A 17,500-nucleotide genomic window follows, 5' to 3' on the forward strand; every position below is an offset into this window, starting at 1 on the left:
CACACTACAGTTTCAGCTGTCTGAAGATTGCATATTCACGACCTTACGTCATTTCCGTTTATACCCCACATCTCTACAGCACCTCTCAATCTCTCTCTTTTTCTTCTTCTATTTACCCTTCGTTAACCATGTATGTGCCTACCTCTTCGGTTCACTAAATTTAATTTACAAAAAACGCATTCAATTAATTAACCTTAATTTTATACTTTGAAAGAATTTAACATATAAAATAAACAATTCACCATTATTTTATACTTTATAAGACAACATAATAAATCATATATAAAGTATCCTTTATACCAGTAAGTTTGATACTCGTTATTAACGAGGCCATCGTATGTGTAGCGTCTGTGTGAGTTGCCCTTGTGGTTTCTTAGCCTGCTGATCTCATTGTTTCTCTCGACGAGCCGCGAGACGGAGCGGAAGTCACCATCACGCCTGCGCAAAACTAAAACTTTCCAATATAATAATCAACCAAAATTCAACCAAGCCTGCCTGTTATACAGGACTGAATATAAGAATCAGAATCAGAATTTGGTTTTATTGCCATGTAAGTTTTCACAACACGGAACTTTACTGTAGCATGAAGGTGCAAGCACATCAACACGACATTCGTTTAATATAAGCTGTTGACTGTCTTGGCTTTTTACAGGTTCAAATGTCTCGTTTCCTCCCTCCTCTATTTTATTCATTCGATAGAATGAGGATTTTTATTAAATTGTAAATTAATGCCATTAACCCCCACCTGCCCGGACCCCCCCCCCCCCCCTAGCTGAATCTACACTCCTAAAACTGCAGGTGTGGAAAAAAACTCATTTGGATTTCAGTCCTAAAGCTTTAGCGCCTACGGCTGTTAATTCTACTAACTGGGGCCATTAGCTAGCAGACAAGGGTAGAGAAAAGAGAGATCTCGACGCGCTTCACTGAAGTGTGTCTTTCCTTAAGATAAAGGAGGGGGGAGGGGGGAATGGGGGTGCAATAATAAAATGGCGAGTAGTCGCTTAAGCGCAACAAAAAGAGAGGGGGGGGGGGGGTGAACGGTGAGGTGAGGGGGGCAGATACGTAGATAATGCGGTAAAGATCCCTTCATTGTTATGCTGAAAAGAAAAGCCTTGGAGATCTCTTTAACCATTGTAGCACGACTTATTTCCCCAGTTCGACGCTTCTTTTGTGTCTATTTAGAAAAGTCTAAAGGGCGGTGGTTAGTTTATTGCAGTAGTGACGCAGACTCGTCTCCAATGAACGTGTTGGTTTGGAGTCTATGCTGTCTGAATACCATTCACCATTAATCAATAAATACATTTTCAAACCACGTTCAGTCACGTGATTCGCAGTTAAAAAAAAGTTTCTGACAGCACTTGGACACGAGCCATATTCATGAGCCATATTCTTGGCATCGTTATGAAATATAATTTAGTACTTATGAATCTCTATCGATCCTAATCGAATACTTGTTAAAACTCCCGCACGTCACCTCTCCTCGTGATGCCTGCAGGCACAACAGGTCGCCCCCTCCCCTCGCCATTCTATAGACTGACAGCACCGGGGTGAATCGGGCCGTGCTCCGTGAAACGTGCCCACGGCGGGGCTGTGGGAAAGTGCGGGGGAGAGGGCACCCAAACATTGTCATGTTAATGTCGGTGGGTGGAGAGGTGTCAGGGTCTCTGGGCTACGGTGCCTAAAAGGCATTTGAGGCCAGAGAACAGTGCTTAGTCATTTCCACGCAAGGCCCCGAGTTTTGCATCTTTTCTCCGTCCGTTCATGGATCACATCCCTGGCTGTTGATAGCCCGCTAAAACAGTTTTGTACAGGAGTTTTCTTGATTAGAGGGCGGAACGGGGCCCTGGAGAGAGATCAAAAAGAGATCCCCAAGTCTTGTGGTGTGAAGCTCGAGCTCAGTCGGTGGAGAGATGACCGCCTCAAGCACGCAGGGAAACGACAAGAACTCGAGCGCCAAAGAGGAGCGAAAAGTAGGCTACGTTCGACTTAAAACATTTCAACATTCTGTGCATCTGTCTAGGTTTGCTCGAGTGGAGCCTTATTAACATATTTCCTTTTTAATGCATGGATATTTTGCATGATCGTGGTGCTACGTGTGTGTTTTGATTGCATGATAGAATGATGCACGACGAACGCACGCCATTCAAAGCGTGCGTCGCACACATGCAAAAGTTAATTTAGTAAAAAGTCCACAAATTGGGGAAGCTTCTATACTCTGCACCAAAGGAAGAGTGCTGTGTCATTGTCTGTATTTAGACATGGACTTCCTATCAAAGTGAGAAAAAAACGAGTTTTGTCCTGTTGATGTTTTTGCACGAGTCATAGAGACATGAGTAAGGAGTGTTTATTTGGGGTGCCTGTTTGATCGGCAGCTCAGGAAGCCGCTCATAGAGAAAAAGAGGCGGGAGCGGATCAACTGTAGTTTGGAGCAACTGAAGGAGATTATGGTTGATGCTTACAACCTGGATGTGAGTAAACACACACACACAGACTCTTACACGCACACGCACATGCACACACATATATATATATCACACACTCACAAAATATACATACACTCAGATATACATACTCTCTCTCTCTCTCACACACACACACACACATTCATACTATGTTTACATTTACATAAATATATTAATAGAAAAATACACCCAACCAATCTGTTTCAGCAATCGAAGCTGGAGAAGGCAGATGTGTTGGAGATCACAGTGCAGCACATGGAAGGCCTACAGAAGGGAAACAGAACAGGTATGGAACCTAACAAAACGTTCTTAGAACTCTGCAACAAATGACCACATTCTAATGGAACACTCCCAAAGTTCTATTTCACTTACCAAACAACTTACCAGGTTCTAAATGCAACACTCTCAATGTCCTATTTCACTCAGTGAGCCCCCCCCCCTCCCCTCTCCTCACCCAATACCCTCATTATCATGAGTTGTTAATGATGGAGTGATGTGTCACCCAATAGGGGCTCTTTCCTCTGCATATCAAAGAGCTCCTATTGGTCCCATCTGCCACATGACCAAGAGATTATGACAGAACAGAAATCCAAAACCAGGTGTTCTTGTTGGTCGCCATCTCACTTTTTCACTGTAAGGAGAGCTGACGCATCGTAGATCTGTCAATTTATTCCCAAACTCCTTCACTGCCTGGCATTTTTTATGATAGCTCTTAACTCATGACACTAATCATCAAAACAAGTCCATCTGTTTTATCACCTTACCTTGTAATCAAAATGATTTCTGCTCTTACTGTAGTAATAAACTCTAGATATTTTAAAACATCTTCTAAAACAGCTGATTTCTTCACTCAGCTGTTAAAGATGAACTAGTCTACGAAATGTCTTTCTCTGAGTTAAACTCCTACGACTACCACCCAGTACTGATGCCAAACCGCATCACCCCTGGTCTCAACTCATCCTGTTTCCTCGCCTTACTGAAACGGCCCCGTCCTTGCTCACCCTTGCCCCCTTGTGGTACCCTCCCTCCAGGCAGCCCAGCAGGGCCAGGTGAGGGCTCCGGGTTCGAGGCCCGTCAGCGCTACAGCACGGGCTACATCCAGTGCATGCACGAGGTCCACAACCTGCTACTCAGCTGCCCCGGCCTGGACAAGAGCCAGGGAGCCCGCCTGCTCAACCATCTGCTGGGATCCCTGCCCCATGTCGACGCCGGTGGAGCCGGGAGGACCGGGAAGAGGAGCGGAAGCCCTGGTAAGGTGTCGATTAGCGACGGCGGCGGCGGCGGCGGCAGTGCTGTTTCTTCCGTGAGCCCTCTTTCCTGTTCTGGTTCTGGTCCAGGTACCCCTCCCTGCTCCCCCCTCTCGCTCCCTGCCCCTTTCAGGCCCCGTCGTCGTCTCCTCCTCCTGCCCCCTCCCTCGTCCCCCTCGCCCCCCCCCGCCCCCCCCCCCCCCCCGCCCCCCAGGAGTCGGTGATAGAAGGAGAGGCAGGTATGGTGAGGGAGATGCCCCCAGCGTCCCTCCCCGGCTCTCCTCCCCCTCCCTCCCCCGCCCTCCCCCAGCCCGTGGTACAAGGAGCCCCCTCTGGCCTCCCCAATTGCCTCCGTGGGGGGGACCCCTCGATGTGGAGGCCATGGTGAGGGTGGAGAAAAAGACACACACGCACACACTCTCACACGCTGTCACATATGTACACTCACGCACACACACACGCACACACACACACACACACACTCAAAGCATTGAGGAGAAGCTTGGCGTGTTCTGCATTTTGAATGAGCACCAAACAAAAAACAGGAAGTGCTCCTGCAGAGGCAACTGGCCAAGTGGATCTACAGTTTCACTCATGCTAATGTAAAACCAATATGGTGTCCTGCAACTGGGAGGTTCTAGCGCCCCTGTTGGGTCATAACTGAAAAATAGTATTTTGCTGAAGAAAATTCTTGATTGTCCCTCTCACCTTTCATGTTACAGAAAGCAATTACATTTGTGTACATTTTCATAAAATTATTTGTTGGTGATTTTTCTGTTAATTCATCTTATTTTAAATCGTAGGCTATATCACTGTTGTTCTTCATCTAATAAAAATTAAATAAATCTATGCAAATGTTGTCGATTTTTTTTAATCACAGAGGTTCCGTGTGGTGACGTAGAAGATAGCGTGGCCGAGCGGTCTAAGGCGCTGGATTAAGGCTCCAGTCTCTTCGGGGGCGTGGGTTCGAATCCCACCGCTGTCAGAAACGTTTTGGAAAAATGACTGTAAGAATTGAAGGATATCGCTTCTACCTTGAAAAATATCCACAACGTTTCAAGGGAATGTAATGATTGCAGTAGAATATTCGTATATGGTATATCGGAATGTGAATACGAAATAAGTAATGGGCAACTTGCACCACAAGCTGTCGCTGTTGTTATGGATACAATTTTGAGCACTCCTGGGGTGATGCGAAATGCTTTATTGACTTGATTTATAGCGTGGTAACTTAAACTATCAGTTACTGTCGGTAAACTTGCTACTAAATGTGTCACTTGCTTGATACATTTTCCACCTGAACATTTAGAAACTGACAGATGCATAATCTGTGTGTCTGTGTGTCTCTGTGTGTGTGTGTTTGGTGGGAAGTTAAATACTTGTGGAGCTCATGGGTGCGGTATGAAGGGGGAGCTGAATGAGTTGCACATGTTGCTGTCTGGCTCTGAAGGCACCCTCAAGAAATGTGATACATTTTCAGAGGCTCTTTCTCGCTCTGTCACACACACACACACATGCCACGCATACACACACAAGCACGCACATACATGTTGAACATCTTGGAGCCTATACTTAGGGGGCTCACGCTATATTTCTCTCTGTCACACACACACACAGACACACACGGCACAGTATAGGTGACGCATAACTGCATGTCGCAAATGTTCAATGTGACCAACACTATAATTACAGTGATGGCAGATAGGCATTTTCTTTTAATGAAATGTAGTAACATTTCACTTAAAGGAATAAACCCGGTAAAAGTCGAGCCGGTAAGTCGACCCCTTTAGCCTCATAAGCAGACTAACTCGACAACCCGGCATGTTCCTGTGAAGGGCTCGTGATCCCGGAGTTTCGTTACCCTCCGCCAGCAGTGCGATACACAAAGAGAGAGAGGGACCATGAATGGCGCGTTTGTTCCAACAAGAATATTGTAATAGTTCTGTCCACTGCAGAACAGATGGGGGCGGGGAGAGGACGAACACAGAGAAGCCACGGTTGGCTGTGCGCGTGGGAGAGATTTCTCTGGGGGTTGCAACTCACATTTTGACCCCCCCCCCCCCCCATAATGTCGATAGTTTTTTTTACTCAACTACAATATTGACTGAAATCGCACTTAAACTCTCGGTGCACAAACACAAACTGTGTTTTTGCATGGCTATTGGGGAGAAGGAGAGGCAAGAGGGCATTCGGGCAACAGACAGGGATGAGAGAGGGAGAGAGAGAGGGAGGGCGAGACTGTGGGAGGAAGGGAGGGAGGGAGGGAGGGAGGAAAGAAGATTGATTGTTCAAGTAAGCAGCTTGACAACAACCGTAGAGTTGAGAGACTTGACTTAAATGCTCTACATTCAGGACTGAACATTGCGTCGAAAGACTAGTGGTTTTGCTAGTTCCAGATTTTTGTCTTTTGCAGACACTGTCAAGTTCACAAATGGTATAACGTGGAGAAGTATAGCCTACACGGTACTTAGTCCTTTTTGCGGTTGTGTAGTATTAGTCCTAAGTGTGTATTCGGAATCGGCTTGTGTGGCGAACCCGGTCAACTTGACCTCGAAGAAGAAATGGGAATTTGCGGGTGCCAGTTGGCTACTAGCTAGCTGACCACGAAGTTGCCAGTATTTTGTAGCCTACACCGGGTGGGCTACAGAAGAAATTCCCTTCAACCGATTTGTAAAAAGTCAACTTCGTGTACCAGAGTGAGTAAATCTATTTTTGTTCTGCATTCAAGTTATAGGCAGATGTGTTGCTCATATACTCGTTATTCTTTAAGACGGTTTAAGCTTCATAGACATCTAGCCGGGACCTACGTAAAGACTGTTATTTTGACTCCTAATTTCTTCAACTGCAGGAGATTGGACTGACCGGTAACTAATGGGTATTGCTAATATTAAGCACTTTAAAGTGAAAAATTGCAAAACAGTCCACGTTCTCACGAAAACTTATAATAAGTTTAATTAACGGTAATATGTCTGGCAGAATACCCAACCGCGGATATTTTATTTTTTAACCCGTATAACAACAAAGACAACGTAGATTCTCATTCAAAGCTTTTCATAGAATCGATACATATGATATGAACATTCTTGCTTTTGGATTTTCGCCTTTTGTTGTTGTCAAACTCCTTTCTGGTTTAAGTGGGTTATGAGTGGCATTTGGTTAATCAACGGGGGTAATCGCATTTGACTGATCCTATGGATCAAGTCTCAGTAGTGAGGATTTCTCTAACTGAGTGATGGAGGTTTCTGTGTCATTCAATATGTTGACATGAAGAATCCAGGGCTTATAGGCTGTTACTTATGTGGCTCGTAGTCCAGTCCGTAGCTATCGATGCCGTCTCTCCTGGTAAACATCTAGTCTGTTTAAAGTAATGAGGCAGACAGAATAGAGGATCCGGAATGATGCGTTGCTTCATCAGATTTGCGTGTATAGGGGCTGAAATCAAAATAGCGTTATTAGACAAACTGGAATGCAAATGATTTTAACACCGTTTTTGCAGTGGAAATCTGATTACACGGCTATTTGCCTGCATGTGAAGTGCCATGATGACACCGTGCTGTGACATCGTATTAACCCTATACTGTTGCGTTATGGTCGAATAGGACCGATTTATAGGCCTACGTTTTCCCTTTGTAAAACGTAGTTAGTTAGATCTGATTGTTATAAGGTCCTATGACTTCACACAGTGCATCTGAACACATACATTCCCCTTAAATGCTCGTAGACCATTTTGTCTATTTGTCTATTTTAACTAAAAGACGAGTTGTATGAGCTTATAGGTCAATAAGGCCTACAGACCTCAAAAAGCAAATCAAACTTGTGATGTTCACAAGAACTTAAATTGATCAATATATGTATAACGGTGGATTTATAATCATCAAAATACTAGTTCAAGGATTATGTGTCTAGTTGATTTATCTATGCCCTGGGACACCCGTCCTGGGGGGCTCAGACATAATTCTGTCTGAGTTGATATGATGACGCTTTAAATGATTTGCATATGGAAATCTTTTGAGCACAATCATTCTTGTAATACGACACAGTGGTGTGCTTAGTAGTAGGGAACATGTTTTCAGAAAACATTTCTGTGGTGTTGCTCATGTATATATTTTCGTTTGGTGTTTTCGGTTTTGAGCAACGCTGACTGACCGTTTGTTGTAGTTGTTCGGAATTAAACGACACACGAGTTTGTGTGCCCAAAGAGAAAAGTTGTCCAGACTCAATAATTCCCATCTCCGCTACAATATATTCCTTTCATACTGACATTGGCTATAAATTAAATATCAATATGGCTACACTTTCCTGCAGAATATGTAGGTCTCCTCTTGTTTTGACTCTCATACATGCTTTGTAAATGCGTGAACCACGTGTGAAAAAAAATGTCCACCCATTTAATTGGTTCTGGAACGGAGTCTGTACAAAGTACATGCATCATATGAGAGCTGGCCTGAGGCCTGACATTCAAATCGATATACTGGTTAACCAACTGAATTAGCTAGCCTGAAATGTCGCGCCTGGTCGTGTCGCGCAAACATTCCACTCCCGCCTGCGCTGTGGTCTGCAGGAGCCATCTCTCTACACCAAGCGAGAGCATGCCCCTCCTGAATAATACAGCCCTCCGTTACGCGTGTGGCCCCCGCGCTGTGAAATATTTAAGCACGCACAGGAGAGACGCTACAATGTGGGCCAGTTGTGTGCAGTCAGACTCAACTCGACTACTGTAACCTCGACTACCGTAACCCAGTTAAACCGTGCTGTCAGTCCATTGGGAACTCACCCACAGTTTGATGTTCACTTGAGCTCCTTTCCAACCCCTTCCGCACAAGGAAAGAATATATTCCCAGGCAGCACGACAGCAGGCAGCTGTTGAATGCTTCCTCCCAACGCAAGATTGTAAGCTTTTATTCTAGCAGTCCGAACAAACTTTGGACCAGTGAACGAAAGCTGCACAAACAAACTCTCTTTTTGAGAAGATTCCCACGGAATATCGTTAGCTAAGTGTAGTCTTGGTGTCTGTTGGGTCTAAATGAGAAGTGAAGGTTTGTGTAGCGATGTTTTGTGTAGAAGATTTGTGTAGCGACGGTAAACATATAGGAAGCATACAGCAGCACGACATATGGACCAGTCTTATATCATTATGACATCACAGCCAGTTCTCATTAAATCGATGGTGTCAGGGACAGATGGGGGGCCTCGACAGCAGTTTGCTGGGCTGGAAAGAAGGAGGGAAAATGGAATGAGAGAGAGAGAGGTAGGTTAAGACGTGTGCGTATGGGCGTGTGAGACAGGCAGAGAGAGAAAGAAAGATAACGAAGGAAGGAAGGCAGGAGTGTACGTGTGTGAGAGGGAGAAGGAGGGTGAGAGAGAGAGGGTTAAGATGAATGTTTGTGTGTGAGTGTGTGTGTGTGTGTGTGAGAGCGAGGGAGGAAGAAAGGGTGGGAGGGTGTGAACAAGCCTCTACATTTCACCTTAAAGCCCTTGGCTTTGTGGCATGTCACCTCCCAAGCAGAAGAGGTGGAGGGCAAGACAGGGTCAGGAGGAGCAGGAGGGGAGAACAGGAGGGGAGAGGGGGAGGAGGAGGAGGAGGGGAGAGGAGAAAGAGGAGAGGGGGAGGAGGAGGAGGAGGAGAGGGGGAGAGAGGAGGAGAGGGGGAGAGAGGAGGAGAGGGAGGAGGGGGAGGAGAGGGAGGAGAGGAGGGGAGAGAGGGGGAGGAGAGGAGGAGGGGGGAGGAGAGGGAGGAGAGGGAGGAGAGGAGTGGGAGGAGGAGGAGGAGGAGGAGGAGGAGGAGGAGGAGGAGGAGAGGGGTGAGAGGGGGAGACAGGGTTGGAGGAGGAGCAGGAGGAGCCAGGCCAGGACCAGGACTGCCAGCTGTGCTGGACGGGCTTAGATTCCCAGCCCAGGCTGAGGAACAGACTACCAGGCCACAGTTAACCGATTAGAGGCTTTGGGGCTAAATATAGATACGACCTGCTGTCTTGCACACCTCCTTCAGTGGGCCAGTCTCAAACATGATACCATGCTTAATTGTGGACCAGTCTCAAACATGATACCATGTTTACTTGTGGACCAGTTTCAAACATGATACCATGCATACTTGTGGACCAGTCTCAAACATGATACCATGCTTACTTGTCGACCAGTCTCAAACATGATACCATGCTTACTTGTGGACCAGTCTCAAACATGATACCATGCTTACTTGTGGACCAGTCTCAAACATGATACCATGATGTCTACTCGTGGGCCAGTATCAAACATTATATGATTATCTGTACCTGTTGAAAAGCTGGAGTTGTTTAAAGTTATTTGGCTGGCTAGTAACAGCAAATAAGATACGACTCGGAATGATTAGTCATGAAGGACATTTGTCTAGGACACATAATCTGCTCTTAAAATACAGATAACCCAGTTTATGCATACGGCACCGTGCACATGATGTCATCCGTGCACACGCACGACCCGTGTTCCACCACATACCAACCAGGTCGGCATGGCAACACTCGTTTGAAAGGGGAGCCAACGACGTAATGAACGGACGCATTTGAAATCCTGTCCTGGGATCCTCCTGCCGAACAGAGAGAAGAGAAGCGAGTGAGGCTCTGGACTCAAACAGCCTACTGCTGGAGGACGGATCGTCCTATGGGGTACCAACCCAGGACGGAGGAAAGGGATGGAGGTGCTGGGATAAGATGTAACCTCTGACAGGCTAAGCTACTTCATGGAGCGGAGGATGAGGCACAGAGGGGAGGGAGGGAGGGAGGGAGGGAGGGAGGGAGGGAGGGAGGGAGGGAGGGAGGGAAGGAGGGAGGGAGGGAGGGAAGGAGGGAGGAAAGAAGGAAAGAAGGAATGAAGGAATGAAGGAATGAAGGAATGAAGGAAAGAAGGAAAGAAGGAATGAAGGAATGAAGGAATGAAGGAAAGAAGGAAAGAAAGAAAGGAAGGAAGGAAGGAAGGAAGGGGGATTGATTGAGACACAGCCCTGGCCAATAGGCCTAAACTTCGTCAGGGAATGGGGAATAAGGGATAGAGGGAGGGGAGGGAGTGGAAGGTGCTTGGATAGCGAATCAAGGCTAACGAGGTCAAGACCGTGACATTCTGACATGGATAGGAGTTCTCCCATCTTCATGAGTCGACACACACGCATGCACACACACACATACACACACACGCATGCACACACACATACAAACACAGGCACACACACACACGTACACACATGCAAACACACTCACACACACACACAGGCACACACACGCATACACACACGCACACAGGCACACACACGCACACACAGGCACACACACACACAGGCACACACAGGCACACACACACACAGGCACACACACATGCAAAAATCCTGTGTCCTGTGGTGTCCTCGTCATGCAGGGCTAAGCCTAGATGATCAAAACAGGCCTAAGCTGTTGGGTGCAGCGTGTCATGAGGAGAGAACACAGGTGTTTAGTATGCATGCACACCTTTCCCATCCAAAGTCTATATCAAGCCTATTGTTCCTGTAGAGGCCATCGTACAACCACTTTTTGTCTGAATAATCAAACTCTGCTTCAGAGTTTGATTATGTCCTTGTAGGTAGTTAACACATCATTCAGACTCCCGGTCTCTTAACTTCTGTAATGGAGTTACAGTGTGTGGATAGCCCCTCCCAGCCTCTCTCTCCCCCCAGGCTAACACCAGCTAGCTAGCTGCTCTCTCCTCAATTATCACACGTGACTGACCCCTCTATCTGCTGGGCTGTCCCTGCAGAGACAAGTAAATTAATATGATGCTCATCTGAGCACAGCACAGTATCGTTCCTCTCTGCATAGCACAGCACAGTTTAGCATAGCAAAACAACAGATTAGCACAGTATAGTTCCTCTGCATAGCACAGCACAGTTTAGCATAGCAAAACAACAGATTAGCACAGCACAGTATAGTTCCTCTGCATAGCACAGCACAGTTTAGCATAGCAAAACAACAGATTAGCACAGCACAGTATAGTTCCTCTGCATAGCACAGCACAGTTTAGCATAGCAAAACAACAGATTAGCACAGCACAGTATAGTTCCTCTGCATAGCACAGCACAGTTTAGCATAGCAAAACAACAGATTAGCACAGCACAGTTTAGCATAGCAAAACAACAGATTAGCACAGCACAGTTTAGCATAGCAAAACAACAGATTAGCACAGCACAGCACAGTTTAGCATAGCAAAACAACAGATTAGCACAGCACAGTATAGTTCCTCTGCATAGCACAGCACAGTTTAGCATAGCAAAACAACAGATTAGCACAGCACAGTATAGTTCCTCTGCATAGCACAGCACAGTTTAGCATAGCAAAACAACAGATTAGCACAGCACAGTTTAGCATAGCAAAACAACAGATTAGCACAGCACAGTTTAGCATAGCAAAACAACAGATTAGCACAGCACAGTTTAGCATAGCAAAACAACAGATTAGCACAGCACAGTTCAGCTTGATTCAGCAACACTGTAGAGGAGTGTTGGCTGGGGCTGGTGTCTACCACCACACTGCGAACCAGGAAGTTTTCTGTGGAAGCGTCTAGACATGAGTTTGGCTTTTTGCAGCGGCTGAAGATCGCACGCTACCTTGCAGTGCAATGAGGGCCTGGGTTCGATTCCCCACTTTGGGCCTGTGGGCTCTAAGGTAGGCTATCTCTGTGGGCTATCTCTGGGCTATCTCTGTGGGCTAACTTTGGGCCTTTCTGCATGGAGGTTGCATGTTGTCCCCCGTGCTCAAATGGGTTTCCTGTGCAAAGACTCCAAATATCAAAACATGCAGACCAAATTGCTGGTCTGGAGAGGAGAAAAACAAGGGAATTCATCCAGTGGACAAATTAGCGATCTAGGATTTGGGTGAGAGAAGAGGATTTTTCACACAAACAGTGCAGCTATTTTAAACAGGGTAATAGTGTACTCTCATGTCTCACTTTTCACCATGGTGTTGTTTGGGGTTTCGGCTGACTGTTCAATAGAATTTGTTGTTTTCATACCAGCTATAGGTTGGCTGATGCAATGACTTGTAAGTTGATATGCATCCAGGCATTAGGCCACAAGTCTGAGGCAGGATATGTGTGGAAGCGTTAGACAACAGGACTGAAACAGGCTGTGCAAAAGTAGGAAGTGCAAGGCTCTCCCTTTCTGTCTGTCTGACCACTGCACCTCCAGCCTTCCTCTTCTGTCTCTCTTGGTCTCTTTCTCTGTCTCTCTCTCTCTCTCGCTCTCTCTCTCTGTCTCTTTCTCTCGTGCCCTTTCCTCTCTCTCTTCCTCTCTTCTGCACCTACAGCCTTTCTCTCTCTCTCCCTCTCTCTGCTCTGCGCCTGGATGCATTTTGTCAGCATCATCCAAGCAAACGAACCAGAGGCTACAGATGCATGTGACGTCAGAGCGATAGACTCGCAGCAGTTTGTGTATTACCTCCCTCCCCCTCCACACACACTCCCTCTTGCGCACACACACAGACACACAGAAGCAAACCAACCCTTATCCACGTCCAAACCTGTTTTATGAGGCAATCAGAGTGAAGTGCACCACTAGCAAGTGCGGGTTTTAGAACTTGCCGGTCGGTGCAAGCTCGAGGCGGAGGAGAATAACACAGGACACGGAATGTCTCGCTATGGCTTAATAACTGTAGCCAACGTCGGCGGATTCTTATAGGACACAGTCATAGCCTTCGAGATGCACCGTGGTTGCTGCTACCGCCGCCAACCTCTGCATAATAACACGGTTACCGGCCCGGTTGAGTCATGGTTTTCAAACGGAGAGCGAGGTAAGAAAAGCCAGTTGTCGTAACGGGGTGGATAGCCATCCGACCCGATGGGCCAGACGGTAGATCAAGATAGGGTCGTATGACTGTAACCGGAGCTGAGATTTATATTAATGATAACAGATAGCGTCAACCGTACGGTGTTGTAGGCTGTAGTTGTCACGAAATAACTCCCTTTTCTCCCTAAACAAAGGCCTTTCATCACGGCAATACGCGCGTAGCATAGCTCACAAGGGATCCATTTACTATACATTTGTCTTTTAGGTCTTTCGGCCAAGAAATAACTTTGCAGCGAATTCTTTACAAACGTGGTTTGTCGGGAGTCAGTATAAGATAATGATGTAGTAGCTAAGTGATTTTTCAAGCCCTAGCCTACGTCTTGACTATTTCACCAACGAACCCTTTGTGCACATTTTTCCTTATATCGGAAAAATTAAGTCTTTCTAATTCAACCTGCTTGTTGCGGGAAAATATCCGTGCTTCGGAAGGCATTGCTATCAGTGTCGGTGTAGCGTTCCAGAAAAACGATATCAACAATGCAAGTTATTGTTACAGTATGGGAGTGCGTGCGAGACACAACGTGTCATTTTGTTTAACATTTGCAACGCAAAGCAATTTTAATCTCTGCATGTTTCCCACAATGTAAAATCTTGTCAGAACCACATTGTTTTAAATTACACGTTTATGGTTCTAATGTTTACAGAGATTGAGAACTGCACGTTAACGGCTCGTGTGTTGAATTGACCACTCGTTTTCGTGACCGCTCAATCAAATGGACGGCATTATATTACAGTCTGAAGGGGTTACTTCTCTGATTTAAATCGTCTGTTGCGGTTCGAACTATAATTGAATTGCACTTAATAAGCCACATTAAAATACAGGTGGAAACGCTTTAGTCATCTTTTCCGTTTCTGTTTTTCATACTCCATGTAAAGAAGCAGCATTTCAAGTGATTTATTTGGTGAGGTCTTTACAGGGGAAACAGTAAATACACCAGACGAAGGGGTTCTTTATCTGCACGTTTCCTTGACTAGTGCTTCTGTTCACAACACATGACAAGTCATCCACAATTTATCCTGTGACTCATCACACTTGCTCTTTCTGCCCTCCTCCCCCCCTTCACCCCCCCCCCTCTCTCTCCCTCTCCCTCCCCTCCACATCCCCCTCTCTCACGCTCCCTCTCAATCCCCTCCACACCCCCTCTCTCTCCCTCTCTCCCCTCCACATCCCCCTCTCTCACCCTCCCTCTCCCTCCCCTCCACATCCCCCTCTCTCTCCCTTTCTCTCCCCTCCACCCCCCCTTCACTCGCTTTTCTTTTTTCCTCACTTGCTCCCCTCTACCATCCATCCCCATTCATCCATCCATCTCTCTCTCCCTATCCATTTATCCAACCCCCATCCATCTCTACCCCCTCCATCCCTCCCCCCCCCCCTCCGTCCCTCCCCCCCCCCCTCCGTCCCTCCCTCCTCCCCCACCAGGAGGATGCGGTGGATGGTGTGCCACAGGGTGGGCCCCCTCTGGCTGTGGAAGGCTCTGCTGGTGTTCGCAGCCATCGCCTTCGCTGGGCAGCTACTGGGAGTCATCTTCAACAGGAGGTCAGAGGGGAGAACACGCACAGGCACACACACACTCACACTCACTAGCTAACACACAAACATTGGCTATCATACACACTCCCTCCCTCCCTCCCTCCCTCCCTCCCTCCCTCCCTCCCTCCCTCCCTCCCTCCCTCCCTCCCTCCCTCCCTCACTCACTCACTCACTCACTCACTCACTCACTCACTCACTGACAATACATTCTATAGTTTTCTATTCTAGTGTACCTTTGTTTACTCTATCAGAAGGTGAAGTAATCTGTCAGAGATCACAGTGTCTTCTGTCTAACCCTCTCCTGGCTTACTGTTGACAGGCGACATTCCCTCTAGCTGTTTCAAGATAACACCCATCCTGTCAGCGCAAGTTGTTTAGTAGGCACAGCATTCACCCATTCTAGGTCCTCTGTGTAATGTTTAGGTTCTTGGGTAATAGATGGATCAACAGGAAGGGTGATATCAGAGCTGTAATGTCGTTCCTTTGAGAGTATGTGGGATTCAAGGCTTGAGGGGAGGGATTCCTGTGTCTTCAAGCTGTGTGTTATTGTCTGGACTGTGCAATAGCTTTCGTAAGTATTGCCTCTATTAACAGCAATCTTCACCATCAAGGACGAAAGTCACAAGGCTGTTTCCTCCTTCCTTCCTTCTCATATTATAATCCAGAAGAGATAAGCATCGAGAAGTTTGAAACTTCCTGTCCGTTCGTAGTATGATAATAAAACACTTGTATTCCTTCCTTCCTTGTGAACTGCGATGGGTCAGTGTGTGTGTGTGTGTGTGTGTGTGTGTGTGTGTCTCAACTCGTGTAGATAACGTCTAGACACACAGGCCAGTGAAAACCGCTAAACAACAATCTTCTCGCTAAGACTCCTTAAAGAGCGTTTTTTCGCTGTTGTTGTAGTTTACAGCCAAACATCTGGGATCTGATCAGTCACCAGATACGGATGTTACAGCAACGATCTCATCAAAACACATTGATTCAGCCGATGCTTTCATCCAAAGCTATGCACGGTACAGGGGGAATCTGAACCCGCAGACCCCTGTTCTGTTGTCTGGTGACCTAGGAACAGGTGCAGGAGACAAGCGTCGAACTTTTAAGTTCAAGTTGATTTGTTTGGTTAGCTAGTTCAGGTGCATTGGAATAATTAGGTCCTGCTTCTTCTGAAAGTTTCCCCATCTAAACCTGATATAATGGGGGTCAGATGGCTGAGCGGTGAGGGAGTTGGGCTGGTAATCAGAAGGTTGCCGGATCGATTCCCCGCCATGCCAAATGACGTTGTGTCCTTGGGCAAGGCACTTCACCCTACTTGCCTCGGGGGGGAAATTCATAAATCAAAGAACAGTGAATGGTAACGAACCTGACCCCGTATACTCAGAATACCGATCTAGACACCTGAGGAGGAGAATGCAGACGCCCCCGTCACAGTACAGTCTGCAGCCAGACAGGAGAGGACATGTTAGACAGGTGCTCTACCTGTCTACCCAGCTGGGCACATATACCCTCATTCCCCTGTTGGTTGTTTGAATGTTTTGTGTTCAGGCAGTCGTCTTTCCTTTCGCTGGTGTCGTCTTTTAATGAGGGAGGCCAGTGAGAGGGAGTCATGGGATAGCTGCGGGCCAAGTGAAAGCTGGACGTGAGATCCGATTCTGTGGAGGGTGGCATGTGATTGGATTAACCTCTGCCCTGTGCCTGCACAGTCAGGGCCTGGCCAGTGTGTCGCAGCCTTGGATGGTCGCTGTTCGAGAGCACTCTCAGTGTGTTTTGAAGTTGTTGCGTTTCTCAGAATAAGTCGATGGTTAAGTTATTTGAGAGCTGAATTGAAAGGGCAGCTCATAAGCTCCTCTGATTGCTTTTAGCATGTGCAGGTGACACAGGTGACACAGGTATGCAGGCTGGATGAGTCCATTGGAACGTTTTCTCATTGTCATTCTTGTCTCTCTGCCACACCCACGTGAACCCCAGCTCTCTCTCTCTCTCTCTCTCTTTCTCTCTTTCACTTTGTCTCTCACTCTCTGTCACTCATAATAATAAGTAACTTTTTATTTATTAGTGTAAGTATTAACTTGTTTATTACCTATTAACTTTAAGCAACGTTACCCTACGCCGGTACAGATCTCACTAACTAACCCTCCCCCCCCTGTTCCCCCCTGTTCCCCCCGTTCCTCCCCCCAGCATCCAGCCGGAGCGTTCCCGTTCCCCTTTCCCGCTGTCGTCGTCTGACGTGTCTCTGGGCTCCTGCCGGCCGCACACACACCTTATGTTCCTGAAGACGCACAAGACGGCCAGCAGCACCGTGCTCAACATGCTGTACCGCTTCGGCGAGGAGCGCAACCTGAACTTCGCCCTGCCGCTGGGGTACCAGTTTGGATACCCGCTCCCCTTCAACGCCCACCGGGTCAAAGGTTACCGGGGGCCC

General features: G+C 47.1%; 2 protein-coding genes and 1 non-coding gene across 5 annotated transcripts in view; all 3 read left to right on the top strand.

The window, feature by feature from the left end:
• Positions 1-1,539: 1,539 nt before the first annotated feature.
• her8a (hairy-related 8a) lies at positions 1,540-6,505 on the top strand. Its single transcript, XM_047052075.1, has 5 exons — positions 1,540-1,970; positions 2,373-2,468; positions 2,670-2,748; positions 3,494-3,853; positions 6,480-6,505. Exons 1-5 carry the CDS (start codon positions 1,911-1,913, stop codon positions 6,503-6,505), a joined length of 621 nt encoding a protein of 206 aa, XP_046908031.1. The 5' UTR covers positions 1,540-1,910.
• Positions 4,613-4,694, top strand: trnal-aag. The gene has a single exon. It is a non-coding gene; the product is annotated as a tRNA-Leu (tRNA).
• The window catches only part of gal3st4 (galactose-3-O-sulfotransferase 4), a 15,271-nt gene continuing 3,764 nt past the window's right edge, over positions 5,994-17,500 (top strand). Inside the window, exons 1-3 of one of the 3 annotated variants that reach the window (XM_047052080.1) lie at positions 5,994-6,405; positions 14,971-15,087; positions 17,257-17,500. The exon at positions 17,257-17,500 is cut by the window's right edge and continues 54 nt beyond it. In XM_047052080.1, the coding sequence (XP_046908036.1) occupies positions 14,975-15,087; positions 17,257-17,500 (357 nt within the window). In that variant the 5' untranslated portion in view covers positions 5,994-6,405; positions 14,971-14,974. Of the gene's footprint in view, positions 6,406-12,299; positions 12,373-13,154; positions 13,495-14,970; positions 15,088-17,256 lie in introns of those variants that run through there. The other 2 variants (XM_047052078.1, XM_047052079.1) reach the window with 2 other exon arrangements.

The sequence above is a fragment of the Hypomesus transpacificus genome, unplaced genomic scaffold (genome assembly GCF_021917145.1).
Source record: "Hypomesus transpacificus isolate Combined female unplaced genomic scaffold, fHypTra1 scaffold_199, whole genome shotgun sequence".
Classification (NCBI taxonomy): domain Eukaryota; kingdom Metazoa; phylum Chordata; class Actinopteri; order Osmeriformes; family Osmeridae; genus Hypomesus; species Hypomesus transpacificus.

What these genes read in the sequence shown, in the direction of transcription:
- her8a (XM_047052075.1), top strand. Translation starts at nt 1,911, where the DNA reads ATGACCGCCTCAAGCACGCAGGGAAACGACAAGAACTCGAGCGCCAAA. An exon ending in GCGCCAAAGAGGAGCGAAAA is followed by an intron (nt 1,971 to 2,372) that starts GTAGGCTACGTT and finishes TTTGATCGGCAG; the next exon opens with CTCAGGAAGCCGCTCATAGA. An exon ending in ACAGAAGGGAAACAGAACAG is followed by an intron (nt 2,749 to 3,493) that starts GTATGGAACCTA and finishes CCCTCCCTCCAG; the next exon opens with GCAGCCCAGCAGGGCCAGGT.